This window comes from Tubulanus polymorphus, chromosome 6 (assembly GCF_964204645.1).
Source record: "Tubulanus polymorphus chromosome 6, tnTubPoly1.2, whole genome shotgun sequence".
NCBI classification, from domain to species: Eukaryota; Metazoa; Nemertea; class Palaeonemertea; order Tubulaniformes; family Tubulanidae; genus Tubulanus; species Tubulanus polymorphus.
This window is the reverse complement of record NC_134030.1, coordinates 9,222,562-9,240,714: the sequence shown is the minus strand read 5'-3', so window position 1 is coordinate 9,240,714 and position 18,153 is coordinate 9,222,562. Positions and strand designations below refer to the sequence as shown.

The following is an 18,153-nucleotide window of genomic DNA, read 5'->3' as shown; positions in this document are numbered from 1 at the left end:
TTTATACCTAAAAACTTGTTTTATGTTCTTTTTTTTCGTGTTTGCTATGTATTTTCGCGTGAAAGCAATGACAATGAGGCGCCTAAAACATTTATGTGCGGGTTTCATATTGCAGGGCGTAGTCTACAGGTCCAGTCACGACTTAGCGGCTCATTGCATGGATCCCGTTGAGTTGATAGTAAGAAACCCTATTCCAACAACCCTCACAGACCAGTTTCTGACGATAACTGGGATGTGTTGTCTAGCAAATATTCTAGAGGACATCCCAAAGTTACGTCTCATTTTGCTTTGTTTAAGTCAGTTGCACCATGCGTTGTGGATTATGTAGCGCGAATATCGGTGAATCTTGAGTACAACCAGTTGCTCAAAAGTAGAACATGAACAACTTGTCGGAACTGGAGATAGATCGCAAGCTCGTGCACATTGACTCATTCAAGCAACTGACCCAGCCAGTTCTTCCCATATGCCGAAAATCTGCCTTTTTAGTTGTCGCCAATGATTTCGTCGATGTACGCCGGGCTTTGGCATAGAATTAGTACCCACGCACACCACCGCCTCTTTTCAATCTTTCGCATATCATAGTACGGGTTATCTTCTTCCCAGTAGTCGCGTGTGTTCATAGCTATAGTCGATAGAGTCTCATTGATTTCGTCTGTAACGAAAACCGTGTAATCCGCATCGCTAAACGCTTAGCTGCCGACGTCGTTAATTTTTTATGTTCGTTTGACATTGTATACGGAACGTGTAACGGTGTTAATTTCGGTTTCGGCGAGCGACGTCGACGTAGCGATACGTATTGGCTTTTTTGCGCCCGTATGAATTACGTATCGGATTCGTTCCAGTCTCCGGAGTTCAGATTTCATGGCGTTGAACCGTCGATGAAAGCGACGCTAATCCATCTCTGGAGTCGCGGCCGTCGTCGTTATTGATAGTGAAGTAATGATAACTACTGCGAATAGAGAATAGATGCTCCTTATTCGCTAAACGTGCGTAATCCGGATCGGTTAAATCCTGATTTCTATTCGCACACACGATAGCCCCTGATTGTAGTCATAGTAATGATAATAATAATAACGATGATTAAGATTATAATCATAATAAATAATGATAATGATAATGACTACAATAATAATAATAATAATAGATAAGAATAATAAAGAATAATAATAATTGATAATAATAATGAATAATAATATGTATATAATAGTAAAACAATTTTTTTCACTATGATACAATATTCAACAGTGCTTTCATTAGTTGGTATTATTACCCCTAGCCTATATCTCAAACCATGTATCAGCCATCTCTCCCTGGGGAGAAGTAACATCCGAGCAGCTGCTAGGCGCGTAGGAGTCATCTATCACGCCAGGTACCTGCTCACTCCTGGGTGGAGAGAGACAAATGGGGATGAGTGTCTTGCCCAGGGGGGGGGAGGGGGTTACACTACATTACACTATTGTAATGTACAGGTTTCAAACCCACGACCTGACTTCCCAAAAACTCAAACGCTCTAACCACTCGCCCACACCACTCCGCAATGTCGTCTACCGTCAATCAAAACCTCCATAATATTGATCACTTAATCTGGATCAGTTTCCGTCCTGATTATGATCTACATATAAGGCTCCGCGAGTGAGTTGTTCATACTATAACGTCATTCTATAATCCGGACAATATACGTAGTGATTGTTGAAATTGTGACAGTTGTTTAAATTGATATCGCGCGGGTTTCTCTCAATGAGTGATATTTGCTACGTGCAGACGGAGGACAAACGTTCGTCTTTGTAACCTTTTGCATCATCGTCATCGCCATGGTGACCGATTGATAAACGCTTATCTCATACCCGACGATCATCGTTGTCGTGGACATGTAGTGTTGAAACGTTGCTCGTCGCGCGCCGCCGAGAAGACATCTTAGTCTGATGGAAAGACCAGACAACGCGTCTGGGCGTCAATTTATGCGAGTGATTTTTCACATTTTCCGGCGCACGACGCGCTTTGCCGCAAATCAAATCAAATCAAATTACTGCGCGGCACTAGAAATGAAATTGCTGCATGGCCTTAAAACCTACCGAGGTGTCTGGATAGTTTTATTGCAACGTTTAAGCGTTTAACCGACATAAATTTCGGGGTTCTTGCGACTCCTTGATTCCTAAAAAAACTCATAAACAGAAAATGCTCTTAAAGGTGCCTGAAATGCCTTCGATTTAAGCAAAATGACTAAAACTCCTTTAAAACCCTTTCAATTTTCCTTACTCATTGGAATCTAACCAAATCAGGAATTTTGCAATCGCATGATTTTTAGCATTCTTATTTCTGAACTTCGACTTTTGAGTTTTGTTATTTGGTTAGCCCGATCGCGTGGCAAAGCGTTTTTTACAATTTTTCATGCGCTCGTTTGCCGCGGTAGGATGCTCCCCAAGAGAAAATCTCCACAAAGCCATCTGATAAGTATTAGGTATATATGCATACAATTCTATAAATATCTACACCTCTGGTCTATATAGAATTATCACTTTCTCTTGAGAAAAACCTGTAATCTTTGCCATATTACATATTTACGCCTCTTGTAACTGAGAACGTTTGCAAATATATGCTCAAATTCTTCACATAAAGAGCATTATAAACACAGTTGATAAAATATTGCGCGTTTCGTTTATCTAGCACTCAGTTCTTCACGAAGTTTTGCCTAATTGTTGTACAATTGTTTATCTAGCGTTGTAGAACTTTAGTGAATACCTGGGTCTGGTTCCTCGAGCGTTTTTGGCCCAAGCGACAAAATTTGGCCCAGAACGACCGTTCACACAGGTGCCAAATGGGCCCGTGGCTGTTTGTCCTGGGTCAGAATTTTGGAACGGGTAAAATTGGGCATGTGAATTGCAACTGGTTCCGTTAATTACTTACAGAGCTTTGTTTAAGCATTGTTTTGTATCGAACGCGTGGTTGAACGCGCTCTCTAATTAAGCCTGATCCGCGCCAATTTGGCCCAGGCCAAATCGTCTACGTTTGATCCCGGTTATGAACTCTAAAACACACGTTCGAATCCTAAGATAAGTCATATTTGAGCCCGGGATGAGACGGTGACAGGGAGCGACAGATACACAGAGCTCGGGAGTTGGGCGACAAGGATTGTAAGTGGATGGACATGCAGCGGAGAGAAAACGAGCGGACTGTGGAGATAGAAAAGTAGACAGGGTTGTACTTCGGAGTGATTCAATGATTACACCAAGGTTATATACTGCTTGCCATTCTCTAGTTTTCGTTAATCAGTTTCTGCTATGGTTTCTGGACAACAGCGTGATGTTTGTGTAATAAGATCACTCGCAGACGTATTATGATTTCCCCTCTTGAAAGGAGATTGCGGACTAGGTGGGGGCTCTTCATCTATCCATTCAGATATCTGATATACGTTCTGGGGCTATTTCTGTCTTCTGTTACTTCCAATATTTAGTTCTCAGATTCAGAGGTATCTGGCAATTGCTTATCTGAATTCCCATTGAAATATTCAGAGTCAATTAAGATTCTTGTAAACTTTGTATTAATTGATATATTTTGGGCGTGGCTTTATTTATACCTTGTTGTACTGTCTCACATTCTTCAGATGCTACAAATAGCTTTATCAAGATGTTTTTAAAGATATTTTTCAGCTTTTAAAACATTATTGGTATATGAAATACTCTTTAGATGCTTTTTAATTGTCTTGTTTTCATGTTTTCACTCATATGTTAGTGGATAGCATCCTCCCCAGGCAGGGATTCAAACGTGATGGTATCTCTAGACTCAGCCACGACACTGTCGCACTAGACCGGGTGCGCAGTTACATGCCCAAATTGCCGCCGTTGTTTAATCACTGAGGCAAATTTTGCGGATAAACTATAAATGGAAACAAATGGGATTTCTGATTGGCATCATTTTAGCTGCCCATGTAGCTGCACACCTTGTCTAGCGCGGCAGATTTTGTACGGTGGCGACTCGATACCATCAGGTTCGAATCCCTGCCAGGGAAGAGTGAAGAATTGAGGAAGATTATTCTTTTAAGAAAATGTTTTCCTACTTGCTGTTTGAGAATTATTCCCAGTATTCATTGAATTTCAAGCTACATTAGTTCATTTGGTGTTAAGAAGAATTTCGTCTGTTAATTCGTAGAGATTTGTGTGAAATTTTAGCATACCTGTAATCAGGCAGTACCTGCTTATTTGTATTCATCATTTTCTTGAATATTCAATGATTTTTCAGTTGCCAGCGGGTCAGTCGCGTACCCTCCGCGTCTCTGATGTTTTCAACCGACAAGATAAACGGCTGCTGGTGAAAATACTGAAAGCAAGTGGCCTTGGCTCGAAAGACTTCGGTAATGAATGCATACGAATAGTCGAAACTGAAATCGCAATATACACCGTAAACTATATCAGGGATCATCAGCCTTTAAATGATTTTAAAGCTTAATAATGGGTTAATGGGGGATTTATGTTAATCAGTGGACCAATTGATGATTCCCATGCTGTGGAAAAGTCAAAAGATGCCACATCTAAATAATCTTGAGATAATTATCATTTGGTAAGATGATTTTCTGTGATTATGGACTTGACTTTCTTCACGTCGTTAGCACGATTACAGAGGAATTCTGTGTTTAGACGGTAATTGATGTTTTAGAAACAATCGGCCCAAAACGTTATTGGCTGAAATTTTTGATTTCTGAATTGTCAGGCTGCAGTGAACCGTATTGCATGGTCGAAATGGATGACCCGGTTCAGAAACACAGCACAAGCGTCGTAAAGAACACTGTCAATCCGTTCTGGGATGAGCATTTCCTATTGTAAGTATTGATATTCCGGGTTTACAGTGAATCGTGACGAGTAATGTCAATCAATTCTTAAATCATCGTTTCACGTTTCAGTGACTTGAATTCGCATTCTAAAGAGTTGATATTTGAGGTATTCGATCGAGAGAAACCTCCCGGCGGTAAGTGTATATGTCTTCAACATGTTCTAAAAATCCCTTTGATTTAGAATTCTACTATTGACTTTATGAAAAGTGAAAATATTTGGAAATATAGTAAACAGACTCATAACTGCAAAACTGCATTCTGTTATGGAGTTCATGAAGCAAATAAAGCGCATATCATTCTTTATCGGCTTCAGCCGTGGTAGGGTCCTCACTTATTTCGGAGATTTTTGATTGAAAATGAAATGTAGAATTGATTACAAATGTAGGGTGGCCACTGACCTGGAAAACCTGGAAAACTCAGGGAATCAGCAAGAAAAATCAGGGAAAACTCAGTGAATTTGACGCATTCTATCAAAAACCTGGAAAACTCGGGACCACCTGTTTCAGTATACAATTCAATGAAAAATGAATGGATTATAACAGTTTTAACCTAGAAATTTCTGTGATTCACTCAGGGAATTTTGTGTTTTCACATGGAAAAATCAGGGTAACTCACGGGATTTGAAAATGGGCGTAAAGTGATATGCCAGGCATCAGTCATAATATAATCATACTATATTCAGGAGGTTTGTTCAGAATGATACCTGCGTAACAAGCGTGATACTCTAGTCAATAAGCAAGTCTTGCCTCTGTTAGGTAGACTATTAAACGAAAAGTCTCGAAATATATTTATTTTGTTTTTATTATGCAGATGATTTCCTCGGTATGGCCGTCGTAAGCGTCGACGAATTGTGCAAGAATCCGAGCAGTCGTCAGATTATCCCGCTGGCTGGACGTTCTCCGGGTACCGGAAAAGGAGGAAATATAACCGTCGAGGTAATTAGTATATGACTCGTGGGTGGTGGGTAGTTTATATCGCGATTCAATGTACGAAAAACTACCTTCGTCTTTGCATAACTCCAGGGATAGCAAGGCCGAAGCATACACCCACTAGCAGAACTGTTAGTAGCTTTGTACTCGTTTTGTCACTTTTTGGCCTGTCTTTGTTGCTGGACTCGAAATTTGTCTTTAAGAGATGTAACTCTTGAGCTTTTATCAGATCGGAGAGTCCGTTTGCTGCCAATCGTACTCTATTATTGGTCACATGACCTTATGGAGAGTCCAAAACCTCCGTTCTGTCGAGGTGGTGTGATTCAGATTTTTTGTTGAGCCAACCAGAGATTTCGGATGGAGGTTTCAGACGCCATAAAAGGGTACAACCTTAATTATATCCACTATTTGCCAGGGAATGTCTATTATTCAACCATTAACATTCATTTAATTTCTAATGGTGGTATCTGATGAAACTTACTAACATAGTCGACTCACCTGTCAGAAAGAAAATCTGACATCCTAAGTCTGAGAGGCATTGTGGTGGAGTGATTTATGCCAACGGTCACTGGTTTCATGGATGCAGGGTTCATGATTTGCAGCAGAGTTTCCTGGTTGAAGTTTCAACTTTTACCCCTTGTGCCTTCTCAATCGGGAAAAAGAACAAAAAGAAGTGGTGCTCAGGGGTTTGAAAAAAATTATATTGTTTATCGTTTTCTAGACCAGTTTTTACTTGAATTGGGTGTAATCTACTAATATTTGCATTGAGCCAGTGAATAACGTCCTTTATTTTTCTCAACATTGATGAAACTTATGCTACTTCTTGATGGAAATAATAATCTATACATACTACAGACACGAGCCAACCTGAAAAAAGAAAATAGTTATAAGATGTCCTGTTTCCGTGAATTTATTGGTTCTCTGGCTTTCTGGTGACCCTTTTCTTATACTGTCTGTCAGTTTGTCTGTCTGTCTACTTAGCTTCGTTAAAAGTGGGTCAATCTTCATGAAAGTTGGGTAAAATGTTAGTATGGGGGTCTAGTTGTGCGGTGCAAAGAATGGGTCCAGTCTGCCACCTAGTGGTAGAACTAGGCACTAAAAACTCTGTTTTCAGCAACGAGTGTAATGGGAACCGACGCATGGGAATTTCAGAGTACGAACTCGTGAATCGTTGTTGCCTATGGTTTGTTTTTGATGTGTCATTGTATTTTTCAGTTTTTGTTTATGGAACGCGCCGATCAGACCGGAATTCAGCCGGACGAGAGAGAACTGATGATCGGAGCCGCCGATAATCTGTCGCCGCGTCGACGGATCGAAACGAATCGATCCGTAATGCCGGGAGGTTTAGTCGTCACGACTCAAACGACGACCACTGAAAGACCTCAAGGTACGTATGAACTTTGCGCTTATCGACTTATCACTGAGTTTAGCGAAAACAAATTCAAAACACGAAACAGATATTTGTTTATGCGTTTCGATGATTTAACTTAACCCTTTCAGTAAGTCTACTCTGTAGAGCAGTGTATAAATGGGCGATTGACTTTGTACATCGCATCAGGGTGTATTGATATTATTAGTAATTAGTTAGCTTTATAATGATAATGGCAGCACCTATCAAACATAGTGAAATACTAGTAACTAATGATATACCACGCCGCAGTTTAATGGTATACCCATTATCTAACATAACTGGGGTGGATTTTTTCAAAATTTCCAAATTATCACCCAGCGCTCCTAGACCCAGTTCCACAGCTGTGAGTCAAGAGTTAACTCATTGAAAATGAACTAATTTTAACTCAGAGTTAACTCTTACTCATGACATTGGAACTGGATCCTGGGTATTAATTAATCCAAACTGAAAAGGTAAATCACTATTGCATGCATAACCAGTGACGAGAGAAGTAGTTATGGTATCATGAGATATTGAAATGGCGGTGATTTCGATCAGTCTTTGCCATCACTGATTAGTTATCGTGTTAGTGTTTCTTGATTAGCTAGACTCGCGTTGCGTGCGGCAATAAAAACAATGTTTCTCGTTACGCGAACTGAACATTTTTTTGTTTCTGTAAATTCAGTATTTTCTTTCCGTGAACCGTAAATCGCTAATGGCTGATAGGGAGTGTTTTTGCGTTTTGTAGAATCGCCAAACCGTACCGATCGGGTTGACTTGACGAGTGACTTCGCGAAGCCACTGAGCTCTGTCGATTCATCACCTCACAGCAGTCGCAGAACTGTTCCTAGTCCAACTGGTACGTACAGCATGCCCTCTAGTTTCCATCCGCAATAGAAATGATTCTACTGAATTTTCTTAAAAAGAAATAATTCCTGACGATAATTTTGTTGATAATATTTACCTATTTTGATACCCTGACGGTGAAACTTGGTTTTGAATATTTTTCTAGACTTCACCAATATATTTATTACCCGACCTGTATTTCTGAAAGGCTATGATTCCTGTTCATTATGTACATTTGGGGTGGCCTCTTCACTTACCTGGAAATCAGGGAAAAGTCGGGGAAATTTCTTTAAAATGTCAGGGAATAGTCAGGGAAATTTGTTGAGATTGCTAGATCAAATAGTTTCCATTTATGTTTTACATACTTGACTGTGTTAATTGATTGGATTCTTAGCAGATCGAGTCAGGCAAAACAACGTAAATGTCAGGGAATAGTCAGGGGAAAAGTCAAATAAAAGTGGCCACCCTGTAACATTACCTATGTAGATAGGCGTGTCTTTGGTGGCTAAGTTGCTTCATTGCCTCTCATTTGTTCCATGTTTTGAGGTACCTTCGGTTGTTAACTGATAGAATGTTGAACCTACATAAGGTTAAAGAACCTCTTACTTCATTATTTCACTACTTACAACTATATAGTGGTTTGCCTTTAGATGCAAGGCTATGTGGCTTTGCGGTCTGTAGGGGTTTAAATTTGGACAATTTAGTCATTCTTATCACTTACCACATATCATTTGTATGAACTTTTTGACCAAAATAACTGAATATATCTTGTATTGTGTTTCTGTGTGTGGCAGTAGAACAGAAAACGGAATGGCCACCGTTTATTCATCCTCGTACGGGTAGGGAAGCTAAAGCCAGTACCTTACCTTCCCAAGTAAGTATAGTTATCCAGGGCACCTTGTTTGCCCCACGCTTCCACTCACTGCTAATGATAGGGGTTTCGTGTACTATGTATCATTATTATATAGGTGATTGGCATTTTCCTTGTCACTGCCCTTTTTCGGAATTTTGGAGCATGGTTGTATTGGAGTTTTTTGGAGCTTTCTTGATTGATACCCCAGTTGTTAAATCGTTCTGGCTATTATTCACTTTGTTGTGTGTGTGTGTACTGTACTGTACTGTATGATACACCTATGAAATTCCCATTGACCGAAGTTAACACCTTCCGATGGGTATTTCGTTAACGATTACCGGTAGTCATGAGGGTACGGAACATGGCACTTTGTGCCAACGAATATGTATTGTACATGTATATCCAGGATCGTAAGGTCAGCGTGCCCTTGTAGATATATGAACTTAATGTTTTTGATCCTAAGTACCGTTTCTGTACTGAGGCAGGAAACGCATACCGGTTGCATATGACAATAAGTTCAAATAGCTACAAGGGGAGAATTCCATAAGACCAAGAAATAAAAGTTCACCGACCACAATGACTATGTGGCCAGTTCACTATTCAGGACAGTATTTGAAAAGCCAATGTGATTAGCTTGAGTGATTGCATAGTCACGCACTTATTCAAAGGTGGCTGCCGCCAAAATGTAAGGACTATGCAAAGGCAGGCTCACGTAGCAATGTGGTTCTCTGCGACCAGCAGCCATGATCCCAAGCGTCTACCAGCGTCCCATGCCATCCCGAGTCGACGAAAATGCCTGCGTTTATTGAAATGGGCAAATACCTTTGAATTCGTCTATTGAAACCCATGAATCTTTTGATCTGTTCTTGAGGGCTCTAAATCTGAATGCGTCGGAATTCGACTGGCCATTCTAGAAAATCTATCGAAAATTTTCTTTGTTTTAGCGGCTGATCTTACCGCTGCTCCATTGAATAAATGCGACGAGCTGCAATCGTTCTATGTTTCTACACATTGGCTTGGGTTTGACTTGATTTTGCTAGGATACAAAACACAATATGATCAGTAGCATTTCAATATACTCTATTTTCATACCAGAAATTGGCTTGTTCTTTCATGGTCTTTCTGAGTGCTGAGCACTAGTTCCATTCGTTCAGCGGATGTTTTTGTATCTTGGTTGAATTCGAGTCGAGATATTGTATCGTTATTCCATCTGCCAGTCACACAAGATAGATACCTTGTTGTCATGGTTATCCCGATCCTGCTCATTGTTATGTATTGTTGCTTGTGTCACGTTTCAGGAGGTGTTCCACGTCCTAACGATACCTTGTTAACTTCTTCCACTTCTCGGGAAATTCAACAGCAACCCCAGACACCCACCGCCCCGTACAATAAGTCGGGGGAGAGTGACAAAAGGGTAAGGCGGGTTGTTTTGTCTTGATTCGTTGGTAATTGTGTTCATTTGGCTTCATTGGGTAAGAAAGTCTGCAAAGTACACCACAGGGACGGCTTAAATAGTAGTGTTCGTCTGCTCCCTGGTCCGCGCTCAAATTCCTCAATTATTTTTCCCAGTGAGCTATAAACAATTGAATTTGATATGAATGAGGACCCCAATACCACCACTATCCCGTCAGATGGCGTACTCACAAAACAACAGGACGACTCAAATCAAAATTTGGTACCGGTACATTTTCTATTACCGGGGTAGCTTAGATTTATAGCCTCCCACATGGAAAGTGAGTCAAATCTTGTCTCCAGTAGAATTCAGATTGATTTTTTTGGGTTCATGTAAGGCGTACAATTAATTGAATTATGACTTATTCAATAATCCAATTGATTTAATTGAAATTCATTTTGAGAATCAATTTGAGAAAAAATCCAGCATATTGGCATAGACTACCACTGTTTGTTAGTTCCTCGCTTGCCACAGTCGTTTACGGAGTCTTCATTACTCATCATGAAACTGGGTTCCGCATCCTAGTTTTGGTGACCCACCGTCGTACACTGTAGACTCTTGCCCAGAGGCCATTTACGCAGGGAGTAACGAATGTTTTTACCATTACGTAAAATCTATAATAATCATAATACTATAATACTATATCAATGTTGTATGAAACTAAACATTTCTGTAACTATTCCAACATTCTTCGTCACGAGCAGTAGAACTGTTCCGTCTATGACTTTCGTGATTCTATTTGAAAAATTAACATTTTGTGAGCGATGGCATCTATATTAACATTTCGCTTCAGTCGCCGATTTTGATGCGCGTCCAGTTCCAGAGTCGAGACACTCACGCGTCCACCGAAATTGTTTGAGTTGGAGTGATCGATCCTGGAATCGGGCACCCGATCCTAACCATATTCCATCGATATGAAGCGATTTACATAACTGCTTCAGTTTCGATCTTCGGATCACTAAGAACCATTTGGTGTTGCTTTTTTCGATTCTTCACGCGGATGCAATAGCGCCGACTAATCCTTCGTGGATGAATTTCTATCATCAGCTGAAGAAATTTTCTACAATTTCATCACATTTTCCCTCTGATGAGTAATTTGATGAGTAGTGTAGCTACATTTTATGTTGGGTGTTTGGGTATTTGCTGTATTTAATTTCCGTAGTGAACCGTATGCTTTCAATGTAATAACCCTCTTCTAAAGTAACCCGAACGCTTTTAACTTAACACGGCTTGTTGTATTAGATCTGATATCTGTATTGATAAACAACAATGATAGATTTTAACGATAGAATAATGTACCCGATTTTCTTAAATTGACTAATACGAATGCTGTTAAGATTGTTTTCGGTAGGTAGCGAATCAATTAATGCTTTCATTATTCAAACATTGTTTTCAACAATATCGAATACATGTGAAATAAATCTATTTGCACATTTTTCCCTCAATAAATAATCGCATATATACGTATATTTTTTCTGCGGCCTCCTTACAATCAGGACCCGGTGAGAATTCCAGAAATTAAGGTAGAGTTTCGTTAAAAACGAAGTTAAATGTTCATTTTTGTGTTTTCGATTACGCAATCTCTATAAGTAGATAGCTCGAGGTCTGGTTTTCAATCAATTCTTTTTTACGTTCCCGAAATCTGCTATTATCAAAACCATGCTATCCGCTTATGACAATTCACAATCTTTTCTAGCTTTGTCAGATTTTAGTTTGTTCTTGATTTTTCACACAATTTCACGAAGTTTTTCTACTCGTTTTAATGATTATCGTGTTTGTTTACGGTATGTTCACTACTTGTTTTTCATAGAAAAGAGCGTCTAAAAAGGTGAGATTGTTAATCTGTACTTTGGTATCTCGCATCAACTGTTTATGATGTCTGACTTTGAAAAACTAACGGGGCCTTTCGTTTATTGAGCCATCGACGGTGGCTTTCAAATATGTACCAGGGTTTACTGGTAATGTAGTCAAAACACAATAGAAACCTAGAAGTACCTGAAATGTTTAGGCAAAATTGTTTAGTCTAATGTTACTGTTAACAAAGCACTGGATATAGCAAAATCATTGTCATGGCCCTATTTCATACTTGAGAAACAGCAAAATTCCCTTGGTCGCATCATCATGTTGATGGCTTATCCAATTGATGACTTCTGCTTGACAAATTGAATTGCAAATACAAGTTTAAACTAAAAATAGAGGCAACATAAGTAATCTGATGACTTAACCAATGACGATTAAGCGACTTTTGCTGTACTTTTATGCAAGATGAAGGGGGCCCAAAAATTGGCAACATTTTGAATGGTCGCTGTGAGGTCTACCTTGCCCGCTGTTTCAAAGATGACATTTTAAACTAACGTTTGCAAATACATGTGTGCGATGATAATTTATTCCTCTGTTTCTAGTTCATTCAAAAATTTATACTGCGTAATGAAATGATGCCCAATGAGTGTTTCGAATCGAAATTTCTCAAATTTAATAGATTCGTAGAGGAGCCATCTGGCGTAGAAGAAGTAAAACAAGATAGATTGTATTGCATAGTTAACTTGTTTATTTGAAGTACTTTCGCTACTTATGTATAGTAGCTTTGTCACTCATTCACTTGATGAAGCTACTATACATTAGTAACGTTCATACTTCAAATAAACAAGGTAACGTATACAGTGCGATCTGTCTCGTTTTGCCTTTTCAAATTCAATATTCTTTCCCCTCCCCATTAACCTGCCTAAGAGTTGAATTCATTTGTATTCATTAATATGTGTTTTTAAGAATGAAATAACATATTTTTATACTTTTGTTTCTCACGTTTTCAAACCAATTGATTAATTGAAGATAATCTGTATGTATCAGTATTTCTCTGAAATGTTGATGTAGTCTATCGCATTGATAATTATTTATTTGTACACGGCTGCATTTGCTAGGTTAACTTTTTTTATACCCGGTGATAACCTAAATTTGATGAAATATGAAAACAAACTGCTGCAGGATGTATTTTGCAAGAGTATGTGATGCAATGGTGTCAAAGATATTGAATTTATTACAAAAATGTTGCCATAAGTAAATGTAGCTGTGAACAGAAACGAAAAGTTTGGGAAGTTATGATGAATATTCATGTACGGATATCTTTTAGATGACGCAAAGTACTCCAACAGAAGAACTCAAGGATGATGGCCGCTTGTCATCAACATCAAGTGAGCAAGGTTAGATTACTTAGCAACGTGGTGCATTTTTCCTTCATACTATTAACCCTTTCAGTGCGTCTACACCGCAGTGTGGTGTATGAATCGGTGATGGATTTTGCTAGTACACCGCACTGCGGTGTATTGATGTATTAGTAATTAGTAATTATCTCTATTGAAAAATGGCAGCACCTGTCAAACATAGTGAAATACTAGTAACTAACGATACACCGCGCCGCGGTGTAGACGCACTATAGTGGTATTCCCATTATTCAACACACTAGGGTGGAATTTTTGAAAATTTTCAAATTATCTCCAGCACTTTAAAGTATTAATAAGTCAGCACTGAAAGGGTTAAGCTGATAATTAACTGGGTCTAGTCTCACCTGCGTATCAGCGGGCTAGTTTTGGACACTGGAATGACAGTCGACATTTATGAAGCAAGTTTTAAATTGATTTGCTTGGCTTTTTGCAGGTTTTGTCTTAAGTTTCAAAGTTGAAGATTAATCTCTTTAAACTTCACGTACTTCCAGTCATTTCACCCAACATGTAATAACTCCACTTTCGAATCAACTTACCATTTGGTTTCATTTTGCATGCCTTCGTTTTCATTGTTTTTGGGACTCTTAACCGCGTGCATGTATTTGATTGTCATCTTGTGCAACCAGATAGAAAAATATAATTCAATTTCTGGTATGACATACCCGGTTAATGTTAATTGGACAACTTACATTAGAAATTGATTGCATCGATTGGTCTCATGTGTAATGAACTGCATGTGGTACAAATGTTGCAGAAAATTCTTCCTATATCCATGTGATGAATTTAATGAGTATCAACAGAATCAGAACCTTACAAGCATTGTATGGGAAGATTTCTCATGGCTGTAGAACTTATTATGAGTTTATTAATCCGTGTAAAACAAAATTATTTACTAGTACAGTATATTTTGATTACCCGGTACTGGATTATATTAGCATGCTGGTACATGTACTAAACCATGACAACCGAGCTGAACAATGTACTATAAGTATAATTACTGGTACTCGAACTGGGTTGGAAGTGTTGTTTCACTTACATTTCTCTCGTCTTATTTAGAGAGATATCTCAAAGTCACTTGCTGCTATGAGATATTTCATAGTTAGTTACCACTATAAGATATCTTGCAGTTCCGATATATCTCATAATCTCAGCGCTATACTGGCCGGTAGCGTGAGGATTAAGAGGGTGTGTGTTCATTTTTAGCTTGGTTGGAACTGAACGGGGTCTGGTGCCCTCCTCCAAGGAAACTCTTGAGAGCGATTTCCATTGTTATACGGAAGGTCTGAGTAAATAGTTGTAACGTTTCTGCGCAGTATTTACCCCTCCCCCATGCTACGGACCTGATATACCAGTTGCCACTAGTTCCAGTGGTATGCAATGTCTATCTCAGCTCCAGGCACTTGCTGGAGTTAGTTGTTGCTATATAGAATAGTTTTGAATACAGTTTATTTTCATCGTTAATTTCAGCGGCCGAACGTCAGTCAAACAAACCGAAACGATCTTCGTCCATAGCCAGCACACTCAGGAAGAGGTTCAGCCGTCAAAAGAAACCTCGATCTCAAAGTGCCGATCGTGCCAGTTACCACGACGACCAACATTTACGACCTCCCGATCAGTACGGCTCGAGATCAACTGGTATGTTTACTTGAAATACAGACACCGAATAGTACAAAAACATGAACTAATTTACTTGAGGCGATATTGTTTTCCAAGATTCATTTATAGTTTTAATTCGATTCCTACATGGGTGAAACAAATTCATTAGAAAAAATATTCCAGTCAGATCCACTACTGTGAAGCGAGGCCCTACCATTCAAAGAAATTTCTCAATGTATTTGCTGCTTAATTTTATGTTGAAAGGTGGAAAAGTTGAGAATATGAATTCAAATACAATTGTACCTTGTTAATACGATTCTGTTAAAGATGAAACACGTTTATTACGATGGTTTTCAGCATGTCCCAGCTAACATATTCATATCAATTTACATTTGGATCATACGAAACCTGTTTAATATGACAATTTCACTTTAGCCCACAGGATCCGTATTAATGAGGTTCCACTGTATGAACTGGAACAGTAAATTTTTCAATCACACGCTGTTTGATTATCATCCGTTGACAAACTCTAATTTTGTTATACACTGATATAGAGAGTTTCTGATCGTTTGAAATAGATTTTTTCTAAGGTTGAATACTTTGTCGTTTGTGTATTGGAAAGCCACATTCATTTTCATGCTTTTGTTTCATTTTTTGTTGATCTATGACGATGTGTAATTCGTGCACGCTTCAGTTATGTACTCGTACAAAACGAAAGTTAGTATATTATAGTTTGGAAAAAGTATCTAAAAGAGGTTTAATAGTAGTAGAAACGCAACTATCAAAATATTCATGATCATTACATAATTTCATTTATATGTTTTACATCGTTTCAATCGATTTTGACTTGATTCTTCCGAGTCCTTTCCAAGAAATGAATAGGTACAAACATATACGTAGTATTCTATTACTAATTGCTTAGATTATCATAAGTCTGATATATGATAATCTAAGCAATTAGTAATATAATACTATGTCTATTTTTGTATGTATTTGTTTCTTGAAAAGGACTCGGATGAATCGAGTCGAAATCAATTGAAACGATGTGAAACGTGTGAATAAAATCATGTAATCATCATGAAGCTTTTGATAGTTGCGTTTTACTATGATTTTTTACTACTATCCGTGAATTAAACGTAGAATCAGTCCGCGAAAAGTCAGTTCATATGTTGTCGTAATGTTGCTTCCTGCTCGCAGACCTAAGTTCATAGTCGATTGGTATTTGTTTTTTTTTCCTCTCTGTCCTATGCACAATTCCAGTGATAGCCCAAAAAAAGTAAAAGATCATTTGAACCTTGTAATATACTAATATGTTGCTGCTGGCCCATAGAATGGCTTCGGTCGTAATTGTTATCATTAATGTTTCGTCTTTTTTTCATATTTCTGACCGTGAAGATCGCCGGAGTAAAGGTTCGACTGTTTCTATTCTAGTGTGTGTTTAACCACCTAGGTGGCGCATGTCGCTATTAACATTAATCATGCTACACGTTCTGAGCGTGAAAAGAATAACTTCACCGGCCTCGACTAAGATATCAAATATCAGGGGCAGCCCTCCCAAGAGAGAGCCTGTTGCTGTGCTTTGAATATCTTATTTTTTATTCGCGCAACCTATGTTTTTGCAACCACTAAACAAAGAAACTAACTCGAAAGTTTATTGATGCCTTGAGAAATAACACATATACTGACAATAGATATTATGATATAAACTATATGATATTTAGGATCAATAAAGATATTTTGGATTCAAGTATATCAATAATTGAATTGAATTGAACTGCAACAAGTCTAGCTCGGTATATTGATGATGTAGTGCACAGCCTCTCAAATTTTAAAGATTTATCAAATATAAGAATAAAAGTCATGAAATATATTTGATTAGAAAATGAATGCCAAAACTCACAATTATAATTGTTATTTTGAAACGCCAATATTGATGATGTAGTGCACATCGACTCGCCCTTAATACCCCTTAATACTTGGTATAAATGAACATTGTAACGGCTTCATTGGCATCAAGAAAATTGAAATGGGTGCTTTGCACACATAGTTAAGTCCATACCTAACATGCGGATATCTAGCCTTGAATTGAATATGGAAAATCCTTATTCACCATTTCACATCGGTTTTTTTTTGGAAATAAATATGAACTTTTATCTAATGCACAAAAAAAATTATCTATATATCAAACATCAGGGTTGTGGTTTAGATATATTGTGGCTGTGTAACTCACTGGAACATTCACTGACTTATACTTGATGTTTCACCTAAGAATTTGTGTTACAATGGCAATATTTTCGCATGAACACTGTAACGCTGTAACCTTTTTCGTTACCGGTATCGAAATGGCGACAAGTCCACATTTTGTTAAACAAACTTAATGTAATGTATTGAAGAATTGTATTTTCCGCCGTGAATGTGTAGTTTTCAAAAGTTTAGAGGTTATGAACTATGGGTGTGACTAGTATTTTGTTCGTCATAATCAAGTTACATGATTGTCAATGATACAAAGATAAAAAGAGAAATAATCAACATAAAACAATGAATTAGTTGATTATTCTCATCAGTAAATTAAGCCCTTGAAGTTTTCAATCGTTTCTGGTTTCCATTTTCACAGGGTTTCACGAAATTCATGTTTTCCGCTTGTACAAATTTGGCCCTGTGTTGAGCTGCCGTGGTTGTTTTGAATGAAGACACTAGCCATGTCTATCGGATGTCAGGCAACGAAGTAACACCGAGGAAAGTATGAAGAAACTTTCTGGCGATTGGTGTTGACATGAATGTGAAAACTCAAAAAGAATGCGAATATGCGTAAACATATGCTTCGAACATTCAAGGGGCTTTAACATTTTTTGAAAAGTTCATAGTCACTCGGGACCAGATAGCCTTTTTGCTTTTCAAAGCTATCCATTACGGCATTACATTTTTTGAGTACATTTTCTTGATTGTTTATTATTGACATATTTCTTTTGCATCTTATTGAAACAGTAAACGGTCGAATTGCACATTTCATGCATGGGTCGATACTAAATTTTCTTTTGTAGTG

The 18,153-nt window shown here is 38.3% G+C and overlaps 1 protein-coding gene across 16 annotated transcripts in view; it reads left to right on the top strand.

The window, feature by feature from the left end:
- LOC141907058 (uncharacterized) overlaps positions 1–18,153 on the top strand; it is a 56,736-nt gene that overhangs the window by 29,873 nt on the left and 8,710 nt on the right. For 6 of the 16 annotated variants that reach the window (XM_074796624.1, XM_074796623.1, XM_074796621.1 and 3 more), the window contains 11 exons: positions 4,237–4,348; positions 4,705–4,813; positions 4,895–4,959; positions 5,636–5,760; positions 6,970–7,141; positions 7,893–8,003; positions 10,142–10,257; positions 12,107–12,124; positions 13,424–13,493; positions 14,982–15,149; positions 16,506–16,520. In XM_074796624.1, coding sequence (XP_074652725.1) covers positions 4,237–4,348; positions 4,705–4,813; positions 4,895–4,959; positions 5,636–5,760; positions 6,970–7,141; positions 7,893–8,003; positions 10,142–10,257; positions 12,107–12,124; positions 13,424–13,493; positions 14,982–15,149; positions 16,506–16,520 — 1,081 coding nt within the window. Of the gene's footprint in view, positions 1–4,236; positions 4,349–4,704; positions 4,814–4,894; positions 4,960–5,635; positions 5,761–6,969; positions 7,142–7,892; positions 8,004–8,784; positions 8,865–10,141; positions 10,258–12,106; positions 12,125–13,423; positions 13,494–14,981; positions 15,150–15,804; positions 15,828–16,505; positions 16,521–18,153 lie in introns of those variants that run through there. The other 10 variants (XM_074796619.1, XM_074796612.1, XM_074796610.1 and 7 more) reach the window with 9 other exon arrangements.